The 24901-nt window shown below is 41.2% G+C and overlaps 1 protein-coding gene across 5 annotated transcripts in view; it reads left to right on the forward strand.

Moving 5' to 3' along the window:
* The window catches only part of agtpbp1 (ATP/GTP binding carboxypeptidase 1), a 217711-nt gene that overhangs the window by 148233 nt on the left and 44577 nt on the right, over positions 1 to 24901 (forward strand). For all 5 annotated transcript variants that reach the window (XM_055632933.1, XM_055632934.1, XM_055632935.1 and 2 more), the window contains 4 exons: positions 3415 to 3563; positions 14348 to 14435; positions 22471 to 22615; positions 23756 to 23909. In XM_055632933.1, the coding sequence (XP_055488908.1) occupies positions 3415 to 3563; positions 14348 to 14435; positions 22471 to 22615; positions 23756 to 23909 (536 nt within the window). The remainder of the gene's footprint in view (positions 1 to 3414; positions 3564 to 14347; positions 14436 to 22470; positions 22616 to 23755; positions 23910 to 24901) is intronic.

The raw sequence follows: 24901 nt of genomic DNA on the forward strand, positions 1-24901 counted from the left end.
AGAATTAACGGGAAAGAAAGCTCACAAAGGGATAGGAGAGTATGGCCAAGTGTAATAGGGATCGATGTGAAAGGTGAGATGCATAAGGAATTAAAAGTATTGTATATGAATGCGCGAAGCATAAGAAGTAAAGTAGATAAGCTTGAGGCTCAGTTAGAGGTTGGTAGATATGACATTGTGAGGATTACTGAGACGTGGCTGCAGGAGAATCGGGCCTGGGAACTTAATAATCAGGGTTATACATCCTATTGAAAGGACAGGGCGAGGAGGGGGGGGGGGGTAGCTTTGCTGGTAGGGATGAAATTCAGTCCCTTGCGAGGGAAGACATAGGGATTGATGAGGTAGAGTCACTGTGGATTGAGTTGAGGAATTGTAAAGGTAAGAAGACACTAATTGGTGTTATCTACAGACCCCCAAATAGTAGCCCGGATGTAAGGTGTAAGTTGCAGCAGGAGTTAAAACTGGCATGTAACAAAGGTAATGCCACTGTGGTGATGGGGGATTTCAATATGCAGGTAGACTGGGAAAATCAGGTTGGTTCAGGACCCCAAGAAAGAGAGTTTGTAGAATGCCTCTGAGGTGGATTCTTAGAGCAGCTTGTAATGGAGCCGACCAGAGAAAAGGCAATTCTGGATTTAGTGTTGTCTAATGAACCAGATTTGATAAGAGAACTCGAGGTAAAGGAACCGCTTGGAGGTAGTGATCATAATATGATTAGTTTTAGTCTGCAATTTGAGAAGGAGAAGGTTTAATCGGAAGTGGAGGTGATGCAGTTAAACAAAGGGGACTGACTATGAAGGCATGAGCGAGGAGCTGGCCAAGGTAGATTGGAAAGGGATCCTAGCAGGAATGACGGTGGAACAGCAATGGCAGGAAATTCTGGGCATAACCCGGAAGACGCAGGATCATTTCATTCCAAAAAGGAAGAAAGATTCTAAGGGGATTAGGAGGCAACCGTGACTGACATGAGAAGTTAGGGATAGAATAAAACTGAAAGAAAAGGTGTATAACACAGCAAAGAGTAGCCGGAAGCCAGAGGATTGGGAAACTTTCAAAGGACAACAGAAGGAAACAAAACGGGCAATACGGGCTGAAAAGATGAAGTACGAGGGGAAGCTGGCCAGGAATATAAAGAAGGACAGCACAAGCTTCTTTAGAGATGTTAAGGGAAAAAGAGTAGCAAAGTCAAATGTGGGTCCCTTGAAGGCAGACACGGGTGAAATTATTATGGGTAACAAGGAAATGGCAGAAGAGTTGAACAGGTACTTTGGATCGGTCTTCACTAAGGAAGACACAATCTCCCAGATGTACTGGAGGACAGAGGATCTAAGGGGGTAGAGGAACTGAAATAAATTTTCAGTAGGCGAGAAAACGTATTGGGTAGGCTAATGGGACTGAAGGATGATAAATCCCCTTGGCTGGATGGTCTGCATCCTAGGGTACTCAGGGAGGTGGCTCTAGAAATAGTGGATGCGATGGTGATCATTCTCCAATGTTCAATAGATTCAGGATCAGTTCCTGTGGATTGGAGGATAGCTAATGTTATCCCACTTTTCAAGAAAGGAGCAAGAGAGAAAACTGGGAATTACAGACCAGTTAACCTGACTTCGGTGGTGGGAAAGATGCTGGTCAATTATTAAAGAGGTAATAATGGGGCATTTGGATAGCAGTAGAATGATTAGTCCAAGTCAGCATGGATTTATGAAAGGGAAATCATGCTTGACTAATCTTCTGGAATTTTTTTGAGGATGTGACAAGTAAAATGGATGAAGGGGAGCCAGTAGATGTAATGTATCTAGACTTGCAGAAAGCCTTCGATAAGTTCCCGCACGGGAGACTGGTGACTAAAATTAGAGCACATAGTATTGGGGATAGGGTGTTGACATGGATAGAAAATTGGTTGGCAGAAGGAAGCAAAGAGTAGGAGTGAACGGGTCCTTTTCAGAATGGCAGGCAGTGGCAAGTGGAGTGCCGCTAGGCTTGATGTTGGGGCCGCAACTGTTTACCATATATATTCATGATTTGGAAGAGGGGAATTAGGAGCAACAGCAGCAAGTATGTGGATGACACAAAGCTGGGTGGCAGTGTGAACTGTGAAGAGGATGTTAGGAGGTTGCAGGTTGAGTGAGTGGGCAGATGCAGTATGATATAGATAAATGTGAGGATATCCACTTTGGCGGCAAAAACAAGGGGGCAGATTATTATCTCAATGGGGTTAGGTTAGGTAAGGAGGAGGTGCAGCGAGACCTGGGCGTCCTTGTACACCAGTCACTGAAAGTTGGCGTGCAGCTACAGCAGGCAGTGAAGAAAGCTAATGGAATGTTGGCCTTCATAACAAGAGGATTTCAGTACAGGAGTAAAGAGGTTCTTCTGCAGTTGTATAGGGCTCTGGTGAGACCACACCTGGAGTATTGTGTACAGTTTTGGTCTCCTAATTTGAGGAAGGACATCCTTGTGTTTGAGGCAGTGCAGCGTAGATTCATGAGATTGATCCCTGGGATGGCGGGACTGTCATATGAGGAAAGATTGAAAAGACTAGACTTGTATTCACTGGAGTTCAGAAGGATGAGGGGGAATCTTATAGAAACTTATAAAAGGACTGGACAAGCTCGATGCTGGAAAAATGTTCTCAATGTTGGGCGAGACCAGAACCAGGGTCCACAGTCTTAGAATAAAGGGGAGGCCATTTAAGACTGAGGTGAGAAAAAAACGTTTTCACCCTGAGAGTTGTGAATTTGTGGAATTCCCTGCCATAGAGGGCAGTGGAGGCCAAATCACTGGATGGATTTAAGAGAGAGTTAGATAGAGTTCTATGAGCTAGTTCTGCTTCTTCGAGTCCGTTGCAATCTCAGATGTCGTTCTGCCAGTATCTGGCGCAGGTCACAGCTGGTCGGGTCGGTTCAGCCAGGTCCTGGGGGCTGCACTGGGGGGCGTTGTCACACTCCAGTAGGTGGGACATTGTCTGTACCGCTCCACAGCTGCATGTGTCTTCTGCCTGGTAGTTCCATGCTTTTATAAGTGCTTTGCACCTCCCCTGCCCCACTCGTAATCTGTTGAGGGTCTTCCAGGTTGGCCATGGGAGGTCGTGCCCGCTGGCGAGGCATTCAGTCGGAGTGATTCCTCTCTCCATCCAGTCGTGGGCTCGTGATGGGCTAGTGGAATCAAGGGATAAGGGGAGAAGGCAGGTACGGGTTATTGATTGGGGACGATCAGCCATGATCACAATGAATGGCGGTGCTGGCTTGAAGGGCCGAATGGCCTCTTGCTGCACCTATTTTTTATGTTTCTACGTATAATGGGCAGTTGAGATGTTAATGGTAGTTTTGCCATATTGGTGGTTTCTCTCCCTTGCTGTTTTTCCTTTGCCTGTAGCTTACTAAGCAAATGTATCCAATTGCCTTTATCTTTTTCTAGGCTTGAATACGATCTGATTCTTAATTCTGATATAAACAGCAATCATCATCACCAATGGTTTTACTTTGAAGTGAGTGGAATGAGGAATGCTGTTCCTTATCGATTCAATATTATCAACTGTGAAAAGTCTAATAGTCAATTTAATTATGGTAAGATATTACATTTACCTTTAAGTATTGGTTGCTTATTAATTTCTATCGAGCCAAAGCACAGACAGTAAATTTGAAAAATATTATTTTTTTCTCACACCAATCATTGTCTGTGTCGAAGAGGTGATTACGTTTATAATGAGACTTTTTCCTTGTGAAAAGTGAACAAGCAATTTCTTAATCACTGTATAATCACCATACTTGTGACTGATTTTTGCAATTCACATTTTAAACACTTATTTTTCATTTGAGATTAAACAGCAGTTATGCATTCTTGGGGCCTATCATTTATCTATTTGAAAATCAGTTGTGGAGAGGGCTGATGGTGAGAAGTGAGCAAAGTAATGGAGACCACAAACTCTTATCCCATATTCCTATATTAGATCATTGGGACTTCTCTTCCTTCCATCATGGACATGGGGTACAAGCGCTGTCTGATTAGAGCTAAGGGCATTACCAGAGCCCCCACACACCCACAATTTGGACTGTTTATACTGCTAAACTCTGGGAGGAGGTACCGCAGCATGAAGAGCGGGACAACCAGGTTCTGCAACAGCTTCATCCCCCAGGCCATAAGATTACTGAACAATCAACAAAACCGAGGCTAGAACTTTTTAAATATCGACACTTTTAAAAAACTTTTTATATATATTTATTTTACAGAACCATGCACATGAGGCATTTTTATGGACGCACCTAGCACATTTTACTATTACCTGATTTTGGAGAGTCAAATGCAACAAAATTTCGTTCAAGGTGCACTGTGTCTAGGTGTATATCTGAATGACAATAAAGTTTTCATTCATTCATTCATTCAATCATAGAGCACTTCATTTAGGAGAATTATCAGACAAAATCATATTGAAGAGATGAGGAGGAATAGATAACTAAGTAGAGGTTTTAAAACTCTTTGAGACAAAAATAGTTAGAGTCTCTGGAAATTAATGTACAGTTGTTGTAACATGCTCGATAGCAGATGTATTTGGTTGGAGGTCTGGAGAAGATTACAAAGGATAGTAGACCAGGAAATGGGATTTGAAAGAAAAGAGAATTTAAAACAAACTGTACCTGCTTCTGCCTGCCACAGAGAAAGTTATCATTAGGATTCCCTGCATCAGGGCTGCCAACTCTCACGCATTGAGCGTGAAACTCACGCATTTCAATACATTGTCTCACGCTGATCACGGAATTTCTCACTCTCAAAATTATGTTTTTAAATAAATAAATAAAGTCACGAACAATTCAATTTGCCCAAGGCTTCCAGATCTCCTCCACACTCACCAATGAGAATAGTTTTCTGTCAGCGAATTTCCCGTAAAGAACGAGCAATTTGATTGTCTTAAACCCATTGCATACTATTTAAAATGGCAATCTAACTGCATTACTAATGATTCCATTTGACATTCATGGAACCAAATTCTGCAGGTGCTGGAAGTTCAAAATAAAGCAAAAGTTGTTTTAGAGGTAAGTAAAAACCATGAGGGGAATATATAAGATCTTTTTCCCGGGATATGTGATTAAAGAACGAGAGGGCATTGGTTTAAAGCAGGGGTGTCAAACAACCGGCCCGCGAAGGGGTCCAATCCGGCCCACGGCATGATTTGGGGGGAGAATAAAATCCCGTGCAGATGGTGTGATAGGTGAGACACGGGTGGTCCCAGCACCGACCCCTGAGGCACCGCTCACACCTCCCACCCTAAACTCCGGCGGCTGCTCCGTCCACACCCCATGGAGTTTTAACCCCAGCTCAGAGCCAGGAGCGGACCGGGTGAGTGGGCATCTGTGCCGCCTCCGGTGCCGCCAGGATGAATCTCGGTATAAGGCTCCGCTCCGATGCCCGACTCCCTCCAGGGTCACTGACCCTCGCCTCCCCCGGACCCCAGCTGTACACAGAGCACCTGGGCAGGCCCGCATTCCCGGGGGTGGGGGGGGGTGGAAGAGGGGAAGGGAGTGAGGGAAACGCTCCCCAGACATCACCGTCTCCGAATGTCCGATCACTCTGGGTGTTGTCGCCGCTTCACTGACACTCACTCTCACACACAACCTGACACACACCCTTACACACACTGGCACACACACTCTCACACACCCTCATACATACAGGCACACACCCTCACACATACATTCTCACACACAATCTTACACCCTCACACACACTCTCACAAACACACACACCCTCACACACTCTCAAACACACACTCACTGACGCACCCTCACACACACACTCATACACACACACACACACTGACACATACACACACACTCACACACACACCCTCACACACACTGACACACTCTCACACACACACTGACACATACACTCTCACACACACTGACACACACACACACATTGACACAGATGCTCACACACCCTCACATATCCTCACACACACCCTCACACACTCTCACACCTTCACTCACACCCTCACTTCAATCAAATTAGAGACTAACTGTGTTCATTATCTGAATTTGATTGCTGGAAGCAGGTTAATAAAAATTAGGTGCAGTTGTGCAAATTTACAATCTGTTTTGTTAGGTCTACGTTTGTGTCTGCTATTGTTCGATTTCAAATGGTTTATTAATGCAAAGGGTGCATTCGCGTGTGCACAACTGATCCGCCCCGCATGAAGTCGCATTTTGCCCAATCTGGTCCGTGACCTAAAATGTGTTTGACACCCCTGAGAGAGGAACGAGCTGCCAGGGGAAGTAGGCAGGTAAAATAGCATGTAAAAGACATTTGGACAGGTCTGGGGACAGGAAAGGTTTAAAGGGATATCGGCCAAATGTGGATAAAATGGGACAAGTTTAGATGGGGCATCTTGATCTGCATGAACAAGTTGGGATGAAGGGCCTGTTTCCATGCTGTAAGACTATGACACATTGTCGAAAGGGTGCAATTGCTCTAGACGTGATTCAGGGGCGATTTATGAAGAGGCAGGGCTGGATTTTTTTTTCTCTTTGAAGAAAGATTTGTAGTAGTATCGTAGTAGTATATCTTTATTGTCATTTTCCTGAGTACTCACATACCCAGAGGAAACAAAAAAACGTTGCTCAACCAATGTCCATTCAGTGTGCAGTAAAAAATAAATAGAAATAAAAATACATAGAAACATAGAAACATAGAAATTAGGTGCAGGAGTAGGCCATTCGGCCCTTCGAGCCTGCACCGCCATTCAATATGATCATGGCTGATCATCCAACTCAGTATCCCGTACCTGCCTTCTCTCCATACCCTCTGATCCCCTTAGCCACAAAGGCCACATCTAACTCCCTCTTAAATATATCATGAACAAATTAAACACTCTACTCTCTACTAAACATCAACAGGCGTTCCGATCGGCAGCGGCACGACAGTGGCTCTGCTGCCGTATGTCCTGGGATTCTGGGATTGCAACGGAGGTGAAGAAAAGATTTAGTTGAGGTGGATAATATTATGAGAATATGACCTGTTTTGCTTAACATAGTGTGTAGGAAGGAACTACAGATCCTGGTTTAAACTGAAGATAGAGACAAAAAGCTGGAATAACTCAGCGGGATAGGCAGCATCTCTGGAAAGAAAGAATGGATGATGTTTTGGGTCGAGACCTTCAGACTGAAGAGGTTGAAAAACAGCTATCTAGATGTAAAACACAATGACTGGAGATGTTTGTTATCCAACTAAGGGCAGAAATCAGAATCATGTGATCATCTTTATTGACGTGACACCATAATAAATATTACAGAATAAATAAGTTAATGAGGTGGCACGGTGGCGCAGCGGTAGAGTTGCAGCCTTACAGCACCACAGACTCAGATTCGATCCTGACTACGGATGCTGTCTGTACAGAATTTGTACATTCTCCCTTTGACCACATTTTCTCCGGTTATTCCAGTTTCTCCCACATCCAAAAAAAGTGCAGGTTTGTAGGCGTCTGTAAATTGTCCTTGGTGGGCCAAAGGGCCTGTTTCCATATATATGTTCTACATATATATCTTAATTTAATTGAACCATTTACTTGGTTGAATATGTGGCATTATTTTCGTCTTGTTTCTAGAGTCAAAGGGTAAGGTTGATTAATTTATTTGTTCAGAATAGTGTTTAGAAGTCTGACTCCCCTTGCTTTTTTATATATATGCATAACATAGCAATGTTACAAAATTTTGAGATTTAAAAAATCAAGTCTTTAATTTATCCCATCAGATAAAGCATAAAAAGAAGTTTAATTTGACACCTAATTCACTTTCATATCTTCAGTATTAAAAAAGTTATGGCCATTTTCAAACTCGGAAATTGGCACCTTGTTCCCTATTGCTTTTTCATTGACTTAACAGAAAAGCTGTGATCGAGAACATTTAAAAATCCATAACTTTCTTAAAATTTAAGAGAACTGAAATAAATGTTCAGTTATTGTAGATTGAAGAATTCTGAAACAAATATGAAACAATCTTACTTCGATTACTTGAAATTGAAGCATATAATTAGTTAGTTACCTAATTGTAGCTAATTACAAAATTAAATTACTAAATCTAAACATCTATCCATTTCTTAAGAATAGATTAACATTTTTAAATAGCCTAAGTGTCCAAATAACATTCACACAAGAATTCAGAATATAACATAATTTTAAAATCTCATTGTCATGGGTTTATAGGCCAAATGGAAGGAATTTAATGTTTAATACCTGTAAATTAATGGCCATTTAAATCAGCTTACGAGTGGGGTTTTCTGGACCGCGACCATTTGGAACGTTGAGGATGCGGTGATTTTCGTCCCCCATATCGGCAGCAAATACACTGCCGGTTTTTCGGGGAAAAAATAATCGTTTTGCAACTTAAAATGTGAATTAAGTGCATCTTAAGAAACACTTCTATACACTCCAACAAAATATAATCCAGGATCAGGTCAGAAAAAAACGCGTTTTAACCCCGCCTCCCCCTCAAATGCGCCAAAATCGCGCACACGGCCAGTGGCAGAATTGCAGCACCGCTGAAGGTAAGTATTGTAACATACCTACATAACAGCATGAATTATAATCTGATTTCCATATATGAATATACTAAGGTCATTCATGTGCCGCACCTGTTGATCAGTACCTGGCTACTGTGGAATATAATCAGGAATGTAATTTAGCCTAACCTTATTTATACCCAATCCAATTTAAAGCATAAATGTTGCATTCAAGTTAAGTTAAAAGACTCGCTACCATATGCACCAGATTGCACAATTTCAAGTTGAAAAATGAAAAAGCTCCCTATCGTGGGAGTGGGTACAGCCCCTTCCCCCCTCACCCTCCCATAAATATGTCAATTCAATTATTTTTTTTAAAGAAAAAGCAACTTCCAACATTTTTACAACCTATTATTTCACATTTGGACAGATGTATTTTCAAATTTTCATCATATATTTCATATTATCAGTAGTTGTTATGTTATACAGCGAAAGTGACTGACAAATTAGATTATAATCAGCTTCCATTTATTTAGTATATTGCCTGATTTTAAATTAGCTAGAATACCTATTATCTGTCACCTAAAATGTATGATTAACTTTCAGTAATGTTATGTTCATGTAAGATGTTAAACCATTTGTCTCAGTACTCAGAGATAGTTAAATCATTACTAGTTTTCAAATTGAAGCTTGACTCTGTTATTTGTCTTTGTGTGGATAGTAATGCCAAATGCTGTATAATGGTATTCAACAAGTTGTCACAACATTTATAGCCTCTCTGAATGATTTTGTTGACTAGAAATGCCTTGGAAGTAATTGCGTTGAAATTGTTGATCTCCTTTTTTGTCCTTTTTTTTGGGGGGGAAGGGGGTTCTAAACAGAAGAATAGCTATTTTACGGTAGACAAAAGTGTTGGAGAAACTCAGCGAGTGCAGCAGCATCTATGGAGCGAAGGAAATAGGCAACGTTTCGAGCCGAAACCCTTCTTCAGACAATTTTACAATTGTTCTCAAAGTGCGATTCTCACTCCATTTATAACCACAGCAAAATAAACATGCCAGGTTTTATAAAGCATGTAGGACCCAGTGTTTTCATACAAAAACATCATTGTCAACTTCACAGCAACTTGATGTTAATATCTATTGTATTTATTGAAACTAACCAACTGTAGTCAAATTCATGCTTGTTACCTTGTCATGCATTTACCAAATCAAGCTTGTCACAACAAAATGCTGTACCAGAGGTAGTGTCTCATGACGCCTCTTCTGGACCTTTTCTGACTTGCATCTACCAGTGCATTTAAGAAGTAATATAGTTGTCCCATATTTTTCATATCGCATTAAGCCATGTTAGTATAAAATTGTAGAATTCCTGGTTATAATCACGCGCGTGTCATATGAATAAAATGAAGGAAGTTCAACATAACCTCCCTGCTTTTATGTTCTTTATGATGCATTACAAACTCAGCCCTCAATGTATCTTGCTAATTTCAAATGCACTTGCACACACCCAGGTTTAACTGTGTCCCTGCACACCATTCAGAACTGTGCCACTTAAACGATATTGACACTTGATCTTCCTGTAAAGCTGTCTCACTTCATACTTCTCTCGATTAAATTTCAACTACCACTTGCCTGCCACTTCTGCATGCCATTCAATCTATAAGTATCCTATTTGTGGCTTGCAATACCTCCAAGATCTGTGTCGTCCGCAAATTTTTAAATTTTACCCTGCACAACCCATATCCAAGTTTTTTTTTTTTTTTTTTTCCCAACTGAAATCTTATTACTTGTCCTTGGGAACCAACATCATCCAGAAGGAAAAGCAGTTGTTTACACTTTGAGAAGAATTGTAAAAATTGTCTGAAGAAGGGTTTTGGCTCGAAACGTTGCCTATTTCCTTCGCTCCATAGATGCTGCCGCACCCGCTGAGTTTCTCCAACACTTTTGTCTACGGTAAAATTGCTATTCTTCTGTTAAGAACCCCACTTCTAGCAATGTTACAAAATTTTGCGATTTAAAAAATCAAGTCTGCAATTTATCCCATCAGATAAAGCATAACAATAAGTTTAATTTGACACCTAATTCACTTTCATATCTCAAGTTATAAAAAAGTTATGGCCATTTTCATACTCGGAAATTAGTATCTTGCTCCCTATTGATTTTCTATGGACATAACAAAAAAGCTGTGATCGTGGACAGTCAAAAGCCCATAACCTTCTTAAAAATTAAGAGAACTGAATGAAATTTTCAGTTATCATAGATTGAAGCATTCTGAAACAAATATAAAATAATCTTACTTGGATGACCTGAAATTAAAGCATATAATTAGTTAGTTACCCAATTGTAGCTAATTTCAAACTTCAATTACTAGATCTAAACATCTATCCATTTCTTAATAAATGATTAACATTTTTAAATAGCCCAAGTGTCCAAATAATATTCACAAATAATTCACAATAAAACATGATTTTTAAATCTCATTTACATCAATTTATAGGCCAAATGGAAGGAATTTAGTGTTCATTTGCTGTAAATTAAAGTCAATTTAAATCAGCTTTCTAGTGGGTTCCTGTGAACGCGCTGGTTTAGAACGTTCACATTGCGCTGGATTTGTGCCCTCAAGTGCCCAGAAAAATACTGCGGGATATAAAGAGCCCAAAATGAACTACTCGCTATAGAAAACTTTATAAACAGGGTTATATACAAGCCCCATTTAATGTAAAAATAAGGTACATACCTTTAATTGTTTGCTTTATAAAACCCTGGGGCTGCGAGAGGTTGCGGAGTGAGAGAGTGATTTTTAAACTACTATAAATATTATACAAGGCCATAAAAACTAATAATACCTTTTGCGACGGGGTCTTTCAGCGATTTTCCATTAATGATTTACTAGGCTGAACATTTTCGATTGGAACAGCCTAGTAAAAATCGCGTTTTAAACCCGCCCCCTCTAAACAGCGCCAAAATCACACACAAGGGGTGGGGCAGATGCTCAGCCACGATTCAGGTAGGTTTTGTAACATACCTACCACTTCCCCCCCCAAAAAAAGGACAAAAAAGGAGATCAACAGTTTCAAAGCAATTACTTCCAAGGCATTTCTAATCAACAAAATCATTCAGAAAGGCTATAAATGTTGTGACAACTTGTTGAATACCTTTATACAGCATTAAGCATTACAATACTTGAGCCAATTCCATGTCCCTCCACCTTTAATCTCTGGTCTTAAATTTTGCGGGCTAGCTTTTCAATCTGCTCAATTATCACATAAAAAGCTGGATAGTTAAACACAATTTGCCCTTCACAAATCTGTCAGACTCTCATCTATTTACTCAAGGTTTTCCACTTTTTCCCTGAATGTTGTTTCTAAGAACTTACCCACCGTCAAATTAAAGTGACCAGTCTATAGTTGCAGGCTTTTTGATCGGGTGTCACAGTTGTTGGCTGACATTTCCCTACATCTAAGGAGGAGTGAAAGAGAATGACAAGTCCTTCTGCAATTTCCACCAAGAAACACATTCCGCAATTTCCACACTTCCTTCAGTACCCTATAAAAGAATTGTCAACCGATCTAGTATCTCCCCCCTTATAATTTTTCATGCTATCTCTGATTATAACGGTATTCCAATCTGCCGAGATCTTGGCAAAGTTTGCTTCTTTGGTGAAAACCATTACAAAGCGCTCATAAGTGCCCATAACCATTATAAAGTGCTCATACAGCAATGCTCTGTCGCAATCTCTGCTTTTACTATGCACTTGTTGTTTACAGGCCAATGCAACACTATTGATTTCCTTTTTATGTTAATTGTCTTTCTGTACTGTCTTATTATTGTTTTTGCCTTGCTTCTTGGCCAATTTATAGATTATTTAGTTGTTCATTTGACGTGTCATTCATACCACCTAATTCTTGTTCTTTGCCATCACCTGAACTCTGACTTTGTGTCCTGTAACCTATCTTTATGGGATTGTAATTACCGTAGTCTGTACTTGAAACATCCCTTTAAGGTCAACTATGGCTGCGAGCGGCCTCGGAACCGGACAGCAGAACTCGACGCCACCTCAGTACCTTCTGCCGGCCCGCTCACTTCTGGCAGTGCTCTCCGTCTGAACATCTCTCACTGCTGCTCGCCGGCTTCGCTCTTGTCAGCCGCTTCCCACAAATCCTTAAATTCAACAGCCGAGTAACCTCAATTGGTCCCTTGATCGCGCTGTCGGAATTTAAGGATTTGCGGGAAGCGGCTGACATGAGTGAGGCCGGCGAGCGGCAGGAGAGAGGTTTTCAGACGGAGAGCACTGCCAGAGGTGAGCAGGGGCCAGCAGAAGGAGCTGAGGTGGCGGCTGCTCGCAGCCACCCAAGATACTTCTCCCCCCGGCCACAATGCGGTGGCTCTGCACCCGGAGCGTCTGGGCAAGTGAGTTGCTGGCATGATCCCCGACCCCCTCCTTCTCAACGCTCCTGCCCTCCCCACAACTTTACCCCGGGCTAGACTCCCCACACGCCGTGAAAGGAACTCTCCCCTCCTCAGCGGCGCTGTCCTTTTACAGCCGCTTCCCATCAGCTGCCAGCAATGAGGGATAGACTTGGTTATCCCTCAGTACCTCAACATCGTTCTTGATGTTGCTGTACTGAGGGACAGGGGTGGAAATCCGGGGTGGTACAGGGGGACACACGTTTCCCCCCCCCCCTCCCCCCTGCTTTGAGAGGTGGGGGACGAATCCGCCCATGTTTTGTAATTCTGACTTAATCAGCTGCTTTCTAAGGGTTGAAACGGCCCGTTCGCGGGGCCTTTCAGGGCTCGGCGCGGCTTGAAAACAAGCTGCTACATCGAGGCGATCGAGGCTCCCGATGTTAAAGCCCCCGCCGGCCGATGAAAGACCCCGTGAACAGGCCGATTCAAGCCCCACGATTCAGGGCTGACAAAGCTGCTGTTGCCCTCGGCCGAAGCCTCGCGTGGGTGCGCATGCGCGTGTCCGCCAAGAAAATGTGTCCCCCGTATGTTTTGACAGCGATTTCCGTGCCTGCTGAGGGATAGCCAATCTTTCTTGGCTAACGGCCTTCCAATTTTGGCTTCCAAGACACATGTAAATTTTCATGCCTTATTTTTGGGTAAAAAATAGCGTCTTCATTGCCGGGAAATACGGTATTTAAAAACATATAGCACCACAAAATTTACGTACCACATCAATTGAACACGAACTCCATTCTTCTTTCTATGTTTCTTAAGATACTCTTAAGATAATGGCAATCCATGTTTGAAAAATCCGCCAAGAAACTTGCGCTGCGCATGCTCAGTACACTGCTGCGCATGCGCAGTACTGCAAAGGAAGAATTTCAGCTGCCTTCGGTCCCCTGGAAATTGACGGCTTGAAGCAGCATCGACGGCACGTCTGCTGCACAGACCTTCACATGTTACGTGTACTGCGGATGAAAGGCACGGAGAATTATACCTATTAGGCATTATTCTCCCATGCCTTTACTATTTATATTTAATAATTACCATTTTATTATAATAGAGTAGGCAGTGCCTACCTTGCCTACCCTGACGGCACGTGCCTGCTAAGTATATTCCCATTTGCATTCATTTTCCCTCATTCCTTGGAACCAGATCCAGAGTCTTTATTGCTGGGCCAAAAACACTCTGTTCATGGAGGCTGCCCTGAACACAATTCGGAAATGTCTCCCCTTGAAGTTTTTCTTACTGTTAATACAAAATCCAATGGAATCGAAAGTATAGAAAGATGTTGCATCTTTCAAGTTCAAGAAATGCACTGAAGGGCAATGCAATTTATACTTGACTTTACATTTTTATTCTTAAGTACACTAGAATCACATACCCTTGCTATTTTCTTTTGAAAGGTATGCATCCCATAATGTATTCCGTACAAGAAGCTATGCTTGGAAGACCACGGTGGGTTCGAACTGGAACAGATATCTGTTATTACAAGTAAGCATTGTGATTATATTGGTGCAAGAATATATTTATTTGTTACTGGACTAAGTGGGACCCGTTGGGTCCCCAAATGCAATATTCCACCTCTCCACCAATTCCAATATTGCTGGCCAGTGAGGGGGGGGGGGGGGCTTTCTGGAGCACTAGCATGGTGTTGTGGGCCGAATGGATTCTTGGGCTGGCAGCTCAGACACTGAGACCATTTACACTCACACTCACACACACACACTCACTCTCACTATCACACAGACACTCACACTCACAGACACTCACACTCACAGACACTCACACTCACAGACACACTCACACAGACACACACTCACACACACACACACACATGCACACACTCACTCACTGACTCACACGCTATATATATGGCAGTAAACTTTCTTGAATACTCACACGGCTTAGCGCGGCCTCTCCACTTTGGGGCTTCAGCAGTCAGATCCACAATCAGCGTGATCTCTGCACTCACCGGAAATTATGCAATCAGCGGGAGCTCTGCACTAACCGGAAATTACGCAATCAGCGCGACCTGTCCACTAAGCGGAAGTCACAAAATGAGCAGGACTTTTGAACCAAACTCAGTCGGACCTAATAAAGCATTTATTCCTTCCAAACACAGTCAGACCTAATAAAGCATTGCAGTTTCAAGCACAGGCAGGGCAGCAGGCCAAACAACTCATGGCATTGTCATTAAGGGCTAACAAATCATTTATTACAAGTACATTGCAGACTCACAATTCAGTTGTTTCTCAGCTAAGAATGAGAGTCTTGGCCTCTCCCTCACGATCTTGCAGAGTGACTGAGTCACGTCCAGGCATCCTGAGTTTTTTTTTTTGTCCTGCCCCCCACCCCGTAAGGGGCGGTACCTTCATCGCTGCGAGTGATAAGCGAGAGGAAAAATCCTCGTGGCCTGCTCAGTGGAGGAGGACTGTGAATAAAATGGCCAAAAATCATAGCGATATATGGTAGCGCTTTTTCTAAAATCAATATACAACGCAGACCGGAAGTGGTCAAGATGAAAAATTTTAATTATATATATTTCTATTTATTCGGTTTATTATGCATAAAAAACTGAAATATGTTATTGTCCTACCATGAAATTATTGTTTTTTTAAAGAAGAAACAATGTTTATTTATTTAGTTTCATCTAGCCATACTCACAGATGAAGTCATGTATTTTATTTGTTGTTTAATAGAGTCGTAGAGTCATACAGGATGGCAACGGGCTCTAAACCATCTTATTCCATATACCTGACCAAACTTCTTTTAAATGTTGTTATAGTACCTGCCTTAACTACCTGCTCTGGCAGCTTGTTCCATATACCCACCATCTTCTGTGTGGAAAAAGTTGCCCTTCAGGTTCCAATTAAATCTTTCTCCTTTCATCTTAAACCTATGTCCTCATGTTCTTGATTCACTTACTCTAGGTAAAAGACTCTGTGTGTTCACCATTTCGATTCTCATCAAGACCTTATGCACCTCTATAAGATTATCTCTCAGCCTCCTGCACACCAGCTTTCCCAACCTCAATATATTTGAAGCCCTGGCAATATCCTTGAAAATCTTCTTGAATTTCTTCCTGCTTAATTACATTCTTGCTATAGCAGGACGACCAAAACTAAACACAATAATTGAAGTGTGGCCTCACCAATGTATTAATACCCTGACTGATGAAGGCCAATCTATCAAAAGCCTTCTTTACCAATCTGTCTATCTGTGGCACCAGATTCAGAACACAATGTACCTGCCCTCCTAGATACATCTGCTTTACAACAATTGCCAGGGCACTGCCATTCATTGTGAAGTTCCTGCCCTGGTTTAACTTCATAAAATGCAAGACCATGTACTTATCTGCATTAACCTCCATATAACTATCCTCTGCCCATTTCTCCAACTGATCAAGATCCTGCTGTAACTTTAGGTAATTATCATTGCTGTGCACAGTACCACCCATTTCAATGTCATCTACAAACTTACTAATCATGCCTTGTACATTTTCTTGGTGGAGAACAATGTGTTATCTTACAACCGGAGTCATTGTCGGGTCTTCGGAGTATTGATATTTACATTACTAATTAATCTCAGGTTTATCGTGCATTTTTGTGAAGTTTCGGGATATCAGCAAAACTGTAGGATCTTCGGAGTTCTTAGAAAATACACACCTTGCATTTAATTTTATATGATAAGACCATCACGCAAACCAACTTCCCTTCTATCTACATTTCACGGTGTCTCAGCAAGGCTGCCAGTATAATCAAGGACCAGTCTCACCCTGGTCACTCTTCTTCTTCTTTCGTGTGGCGTGCACAGCCTAAAGTTGTTGGATAACTTGTTCTATTTGATCTTCCGTTTGTGCACGTCAAGTCGATTGCATTAGTTGAAACAGGGCGGACCACATGAAGGTTGCAATCTTCCACCCACCCTGGTCCACTCCTTCTCTCCTCTCTCATCAGTCAAGAGGAGCAGATGTTTGAAAAAGCATACCACCAGATTCGGGGACAGTTTCTTCCCAGCTGTTATCGGCAGCACAGTGGCACAGTGCCTTACAGCGCCAGGGAACCAAGTTTGATTCTGACTATGGGTGCTGTCTGTACGGAGTTTGGACATTCCCCCTGTGACTGTGGGTTTTCTCCAGATGCTCCAGTTCCCTCCCACAGTGCAATAATGTACAGGTTTGCAGGTTAATTGGCATAGATAAAATTGTAAAATTGTCCTCATTGTGCGTAGGATAGTGTTAGTAGACTGGTGATTGCAGGACGGTGGGCCGAAGGGCTTGGAATGTTGCAAAAGAAAAAAAAGCTTGAATGTCTCGTGAGGTAGCAGAAATTGATGCCAGACTGGCACGCTTAAGATTATGACTGTTTAATTAATGGTATTGAATCTCAAGAGTCCACCGTCCTCAATATAGATGATAACAGAATAGTATTTCCCTTTCTAGCTAACTACAAGTCATCAATGAGTCAAATTCCAAAGATTTAAGGTTCATAAATACCTGTAGACTTAGCTGCTCTCTTGAGTATTCACTTTTTCTAAGGAAATATACTTGCATTAGAATATTTTCACTTTCAATAATCAAGTTGATTTAAATTGAGATATTAAGGAGCAGCAGAAAAAAGGTAAAATGCAAGTGAGAATGTCTGAGAGCAGATCAGGCAACTTCTGTGCATGGGGAAACAGTTAGTACTTGGGACCTTAATCTCTAGTCAGAAAGGATCTTTCTTCCTATACTTGTTATTTCAAGGTATCTTTGATTTTAAAATATAAAGGCTTGTAGTTAATTAGCTCGTTTATTTTTAAAGAACTACCCAGTGTTTCGATCTTCAGCTACCCTATAACTCTCATAACATTGTTCCATTTGTTTATAAATTTCCAGTTAAACTCAAATTAGAGCTAATACTTAACAGCACAAGTATTTTTAGTTAGACTTCTGTTCCTCCATTGCCAATCAGCTGCTACAGTCTAGAGGCAACAATTTAAACTGCGGCATCACACTCCTTGAGGTGATTGATTGTTGTTACTGTATTAAAGTATTTTCTTATTTTTCCTTCGTCTCTGTTTTCTTTCTTAATCTGTTTTTTCTTTACCTGTCTTTTTCTGTATCTGAGTTAAATTGAATTCAGCTTCTAGATGGCAATGTCCAATAGAGATCTTTTCAATATGGTACAACCTATATTTAATGGGGGGGTGGCTATACAACATTAACATCATAACTTTAATCTTCTGTTAATAACAACAAATCACAGGAGGTTTATAGTCCAAAATAACCTTGGGAACAGCATTTTCCAATTGGCAAGTTACTCCAGGTGCAGTTGTACAGGGCCCTGGTGAGACCGCACCTGGAATTCTGTGTGCAATTTTGGTATCCTAATTTGAGGAAAGACTTTATTGCTATTGATGGAGTGCAGTGTATATTCACCAGGTTAGTTCCCAGGATGGCAGGACTTACATGATGAATGAGTCGATTGGGCTTGTATTCGCTGGAATTTAGAAGGATGGGATGAGATATGATAGAAACATATAACATTCAGAAATATTTGTGGAATTCCTTGCCACAGAGGGCAGTGGAGGCCAAATCACTGGATGGATTTAAGAGCGAGTTAGATAGACTGGACTATTGCAACTCACTTCTCCTTGGCATCAGCTCCACCTACATCAACTGACTCCAACTGGTCCAGAACGCTGCCGCCCGACTCATCACCCACACCAAATCCAGGCATCACATCACTCCAGTCCTCAAACAACTTCACTGGCTTCCCATCTCCCACCGGATCACCTACAAAATCCTTATCCTCACCTACAAAGCCCTCCACCATCTGGCCCCCCCATATCTCACTGACCTCCTCTCCCCCTACCAACCCTCACGGTCCCTCAGATCCACATCAGCCGGTCTCCTCTCCATCCACATGTCCAACCTCCGCAGTTTTGGGGACAGAGCCTTCTCCAGGGCAGCTCCCAGGCTCTGGAACTCCCTCCCCCAACTGATCCGCAATTACGTGTGCCTCACCATCTTCCAGTCCCGCCTCAAGACCCATCACTTCACCTCTGCCTAGCCTTAGCCCCACGTCCCCCTCCCTTTTCATCTGTGCATTAATTGCCTCATATTGTGTTTTGAATTGAATACTGTCTTTACTTTGTGTACCAGTCATGTCTCTACTATTTATTTCATTCCCCTTACATGTTTTTCCTTTACCTGCTATATTTTTGTAAGGTGTCCTTGAGACTCTTGAAAGGCGCCCATAAATAAAATGTATTATTATTATTATTATTATAGCGCTCTAGGGGCTAGTGGAATCAAGGGATATGGGGAGAAGGCAGGCACGGGTTATTGATTGGGGACGATCAGCCATGATCGCAATGAATCGAAGGGTGCTGGCTCGAAGGGCCGAATGGCCTCCTCCTGCACCTATTTTCTATGTTTCTATATCTGAAACAAAGCATTGAATACATCATAAATTGCTTGTGGTTTGCATTTACCAATGTAGCACAATTAGTTATATTTGCTTGCTTTTAACCGCTTCTTCTGCAGGTATATTCTGAACATTCATGGCATTGGTAATGATACAACTAGAGAAAGTATATTAATTGACTCTGTACAATTTATTTTGCTTTTCCTATACTCCACATTCTAGTATATATGGTCTACAGACACACTGAACTTTTATCTTCTGTTTTGTATTATGTTTACAAATTCTGTTGTGCTGCGGCACGTAAGAATTTCATTGTCCTATCTGGGACACATAACAATAAAAAAACCCTCTCTGTCTCTCTCTGTCTCTCTCTGTCTCTCTCTGTCTGTCTCTCTCTGTCTCTCTCTGTCTCTCTCTGTCTGTCTCTGTCTGTCTCTGTCTCTGTCTGTCTCTGTCTGTCTCTGTCTCTGTCTCGTCTCTGTCTCTGTCTCTGCCTCTCTCTGCCTCTCTCTCAATTTTTTCAATTCAATTCAATTTAAAAACTTTATTGGCATGATAAAAAAAAAACATTGTTATATTGCCAAAGTATAAAACATGGCATACATGTTTGAAATGCACAAGTATAAATACAAGTATACAGTGCATGGATAGATTTGCCCCTGTACATAAACTTGCAATAGGCCGATAGCCCTTTATTGATTGCTACACGTTCTTGTAGCTGTAAGCAGTACAACACAATAGCAAGTTTAGCAATTCATTATTAATTTCTTAGTGTTGGTTAATGTTGATTAGTGTGTGCGTACATATGTGCATGTTGGTCATTCACCGTCTCTCAGGTTATGGCATGCTGTTGTGTATTGTGCACCAAGATGTGCCGTATTTCCTTCACTTAGGATTATTCTTAGTTTTGTTGTATCATCTGTTGTAAAATCAAGGGTTGCCACACTGAGTTTGTCAAAGTCTGCTTTCCTTGTTTTGTCAATTTTCTTGCATTTAGGAGGAAGTGCACCTCTGTTTCAACCTCATCTGTTAAACAGTGGCCGCATATTCTGTTTTCTCTTGGTTGCCAGAATCTCTTCTGTCTTCCTTTTTCAACTGCCAAATAGTGGTCACTTAACCTGTATTTGGTGAGGGTCTATCTCTGCTTTATGTCTCTAACAGTTGAGAGATAGTCTGCCAATTTATAGTCTCTTTTTAGGGAGCGGTAGCATTCTAATCTGCTTTGGCTTTTGGTTTCTTTATCCCAATGTTCCAAGTACGTTTCTTTACATTGTTTGATAATTTGGTTCACTCTAACTGGTGATTGGGGGCCAATATTGATCTGGGGCCAGTCAGGGTTTAACTGGATAGGGTTTAACTGAATAGGGGTAGTAAGTCTCAGTACCAACTGACACAGGGAACTCTTTTCTGGGTTCCCCTCTTGTGTTTGAAGGGCTTTAAACTGGAGGGTATCTGGGGCGCTAGATTTAAGGTGATTCCAAAAATGTTGTGCTCTTTTCTGGATATTTATTATCAGTGGGTATCTGCCTAGTTCCGCCCTACATGCGTTTGTTGGTGTTTTCCTTTGGATACGGAGGATGTTCCGACAAAATTCCGCATGCAGGGCCTCCGTTGTATGTTTTTCCCATTTACTATAACTATGGTAACTGAGCGGACCCCATACTTCACTACCATAAAGCACAATAGGCTGGATTACACTGTCAAATATTTTAAGCCAGATTTTAATTGGGATTTGGATGTTGTAGAATCTTCTTTTTATTGCATACAGAGCTCTTCGAGCTTTCTCTTTTAGTGCATTCACTGCCATATTGAAGTTCCCTGATGCTGAAATAGTTAGACCAAGGTAAGTATAGCTCATAGTGTGTTTGATAATAGTATCATTGAGAGTAAATTTGTATTTATCTTCCTGGCATCTGCGTCGTTTCTGAAAAATCATGATGTTGGTTTTCTTTAGATTTACGGCCAGGGCCCAATTTTGGCAGTACTCATCAAGTAGGTCCAACTGTTGCTGCAGTCCCTGTTCTGTGGGGGACAGCAGAACCAAGTCATCCGCATAAAACAGGAATTTTACCTCTCCGCCCAGAAGACAGAGGCCCGGCGCTGTGCTCTGGTCCAACTTTACTGCCAAATCGTTGATATATACATTAAACAGTGTCGGGCTCAGATTGCAGCCTTGCCGGACGCCTCTTCTCTGGGCAAAGAAATCAGTGCATTTGTCCCCAATTTTAACGCCACATTTATTATTCAGATACATTGATTTGATAAGGTTATATACCTTTCCTCCTATACCACAGCCGAGGAGTTTGTAATAGAGCCCTTCATGCCAAATAGAGTCAAATGCTCTCTTTCTCTCTCATATTTTTGAAGTGGGAAGATTTAATCCCTGTGTTCTAGCCAGATAACTGATTACCACGTTGAAATTTGTCAACCTTGTTGTGTGAAAATTGGCTGTAGCATTTTCTTGATTACAAGTGACTTTACTTCACAGTTATTTGTAAATTCTTTGCATCATCTTGAAGCTATGGAAAATGCAATAGCAACACAAGTTGTCATTCTTTAAATTACTTGGGAATTGTCTCTAAATTTATTACGAATGTTTACACTTCCACTCTGTAGTTTCCAGCTTCTCATAGGATGCAGAGGATATTTGCAAGGACGTTGTCAGGATTGGAAAGGTTTGGATATTGGTTAACCTGGGTTGTTTTCTTTGGTACAGAGAAGATTAAAGAGCTTTCCTTTAAAGACAAAACACCAGCATGTTTCTATATTATCTTATTTCTAAATGCCTTAGCCAATTTATAAAATAAGCATACATTCATTTTCAAGATTTCAAGACAAGCAGGAAAGGTCAACTTTTACTGGTTTCACTAAGCAGGGGGAACACCAAACGGAGCAAGCGATTCATTTACTACAAGGTGTTAATCAGGAAATTGAAGCTGCTCCATGCAAATTAGATTTCAACCTGGTACATCTGAGTTGATTATCTGATCCATTTCAATTGAAGCAGCTTGTTGTCCTAAAATGGTGTCAATGACCTAGCTATCTGCAATCAATACACTGAAAATAGCAAATTATGAACTGAGATATTTTAACATCATTATCCCTTTCCTTTGTAGGAATCATTTTTCCAGAAGTTCAATTGCAGCTGGGGGTCTGAAAGGAAAATCATATTACACTCTGACATTTACAATGACTTTTACTCATAAGGATGATGTGTGTTATTTTGCTTATCACTATCCATATACATACTCTACCTTGCAGGTAATGTACACAAAATACTGAGTAGGAATAACGAATTTGAAACTGGATAATGCTTGCACATTCTATCGTGGTGTTTAAACACTGTTGTCTTCAAAATATAATTTCTGTTTTAAGAAGCAAGATGTTGAGAGTTTATTTTTAGTTTTGTGTTGATTTGCACGTAGACATTTTGAAATGTACTTGTCTATTGTCTAAGGTAGACAACAATGCTGGAGAAACTCAGCGGGTGAGGCAGCTTCTCATAGATACTGCCTCACCCGCTGAGTTTCTCCAGCACTTTTGTCTACCTTCGATTTTTCCAGCATCTGCAGTTCATTCTTAAACATGTTTATTGACCAAGATCAGTTAAGATTTTCAGATTCTGAGATTTTGATTATTTTATAACAAACAAAAGAAAGAGGAACAACCTTCAGGCCCCTCAAGCCTACTCTAACATTCAATAAGATCATAATTAAACAAATCTTTGGCACTCTGCTCCACTTTCTGATTCTGTTTATGATTCACCATCACCCATGTCAGTTTCAGTCTTTCATATAATTATTTACACCCATGAATTAGTCTGAAGAAGGGTCTCGACCTGAAACGTCACCCATTCCTTATTTCCAGTGATGCTGCCTGTCCCGCTGAGTTATTCCAGCATTTTGTGTCTATCTGGTTTATACCCATGATCTTGGTGCATAGAATTTAAGAGATTCACAATCGTCTCAAGGAAGGATTCACTCTTCATTGCCATTTTGAAAGGTTGACTCATCCTATCACTCTGAACTCCTTCACAAGGAGAAAGATTTTATAGCCACCGGGTCACTCAAAATCCTATGCTTCAGTAACTCCCACATTCTTCTAAACTCTAGAAAGCATGCGTCACATCTAGATTTGATACCGTTTCAGCATTTTTCATATAATTATTTGTCAACACATATATCAGTATTTATGTTGAAGAATGGAAAGGGAAATGGAGCAAGCTATTCAAGATGGCTGCTCAACTTGTTCAAGATCTTTTTTGTAGAAAACTGTAATTGTTACATCTACAGACAGTCTGTCCGATGTGCACAAGGTCAGCACTAAGAATTGAAAATCAGAATATAAACATAATGTTAATGGGTTAAATAACTTTTAAGATTTTTCTTTCCCCTTTTTAAGATGCATATCCAAAAATTGGAGGCACTACATGATCCTCAGCAGATTTATTTTCGAAGGGATTCAATTTGTGAGACATTGGGAGGGAACCCTTGCCCTGTACTGACCATTACATCCATGCCCGAGTCCAAGTCCTGGGAGAACCTACACCAGTTCAGTAAGTAATTGATATGTTAATCTCAAATTCATCTTGACAGTTCATTTCCTTTTACTGTGAATACATTTTGAATTTGATCTCAAGTCACTTGTCTTATTATTTTAAGCAAACGTATGGGAAGATCCATCCACTGGTACTATTTGGTATCTCACTCAAGTGCCAATTTTTAATATGAAACCTTGTCAGTGTTCGGTGATAGATTCCTTAAATTGATGTGGCCAAGTCCAGCTCTGTTACCTCTTTAGCATTTGCATATTCCAACAATGATTATTGCAAAAACAATGAATGATAATGGGATTAATGCTTCTGTCCTTCAATGTATCTTAGATCAACTAACTGAGTATATACAGGGTGGCACAGTGGCAAAGCTAGCAGAGCTGCCGCCTCCCAACTGCAGCCTCAAATCTCCAGTGACCTGAGTTCAACCCGACCTATGTTTGCACATTCTCCCTGCGACCATGTGGGTTTCCTCCCACGTCCCATAGACATTTAAGTTGACCGAATAATTGGCCACTAATTTGCTCTTGATATGCAGATAGAATGATAGCATCTGGGGAGAGTTGATGGGAACATGAGAATAATAAAATGGGTTAAAGTAGGATTAAGGATGGTGGCTTGAAGCTTAGCATAGACTCACTGGGCAAAAAGCCTCAGATCAGCGCTGAGTTAAATGTTCTTTATAGTGGTGGATTTGCTGGCACTGCCAACCCTATATTATTACTAGCCTTAACCATAGTCCCTCATTGCATTAAAAAGTGAAGCCAAACTCAGGCCGAAAATGATTTTTATATGTATAGTCCATTCATAATAGATGGTCTCCACCTCTCTGGAGTATTGAACCGTACACCATGGTTCCTATCCTCCAGCTCTGCCTCAGTACATTACTCTCTCCGTGATATAATTGGGCTAAGTAGATTAGGAAGTATTTTAAATGGAAAAACAAAATTTAAGTAACAATTACCCTGGTGACCTTTGGTTTAAGTCAAGTCAAA

Source organism: Leucoraja erinacea, chromosome 3, assembly GCF_028641065.1.
Source record: "Leucoraja erinacea ecotype New England chromosome 3, Leri_hhj_1, whole genome shotgun sequence".
Classification (NCBI taxonomy): Eukaryota; Metazoa; Chordata; class Chondrichthyes; order Rajiformes; family Rajidae; genus Leucoraja; species Leucoraja erinaceus.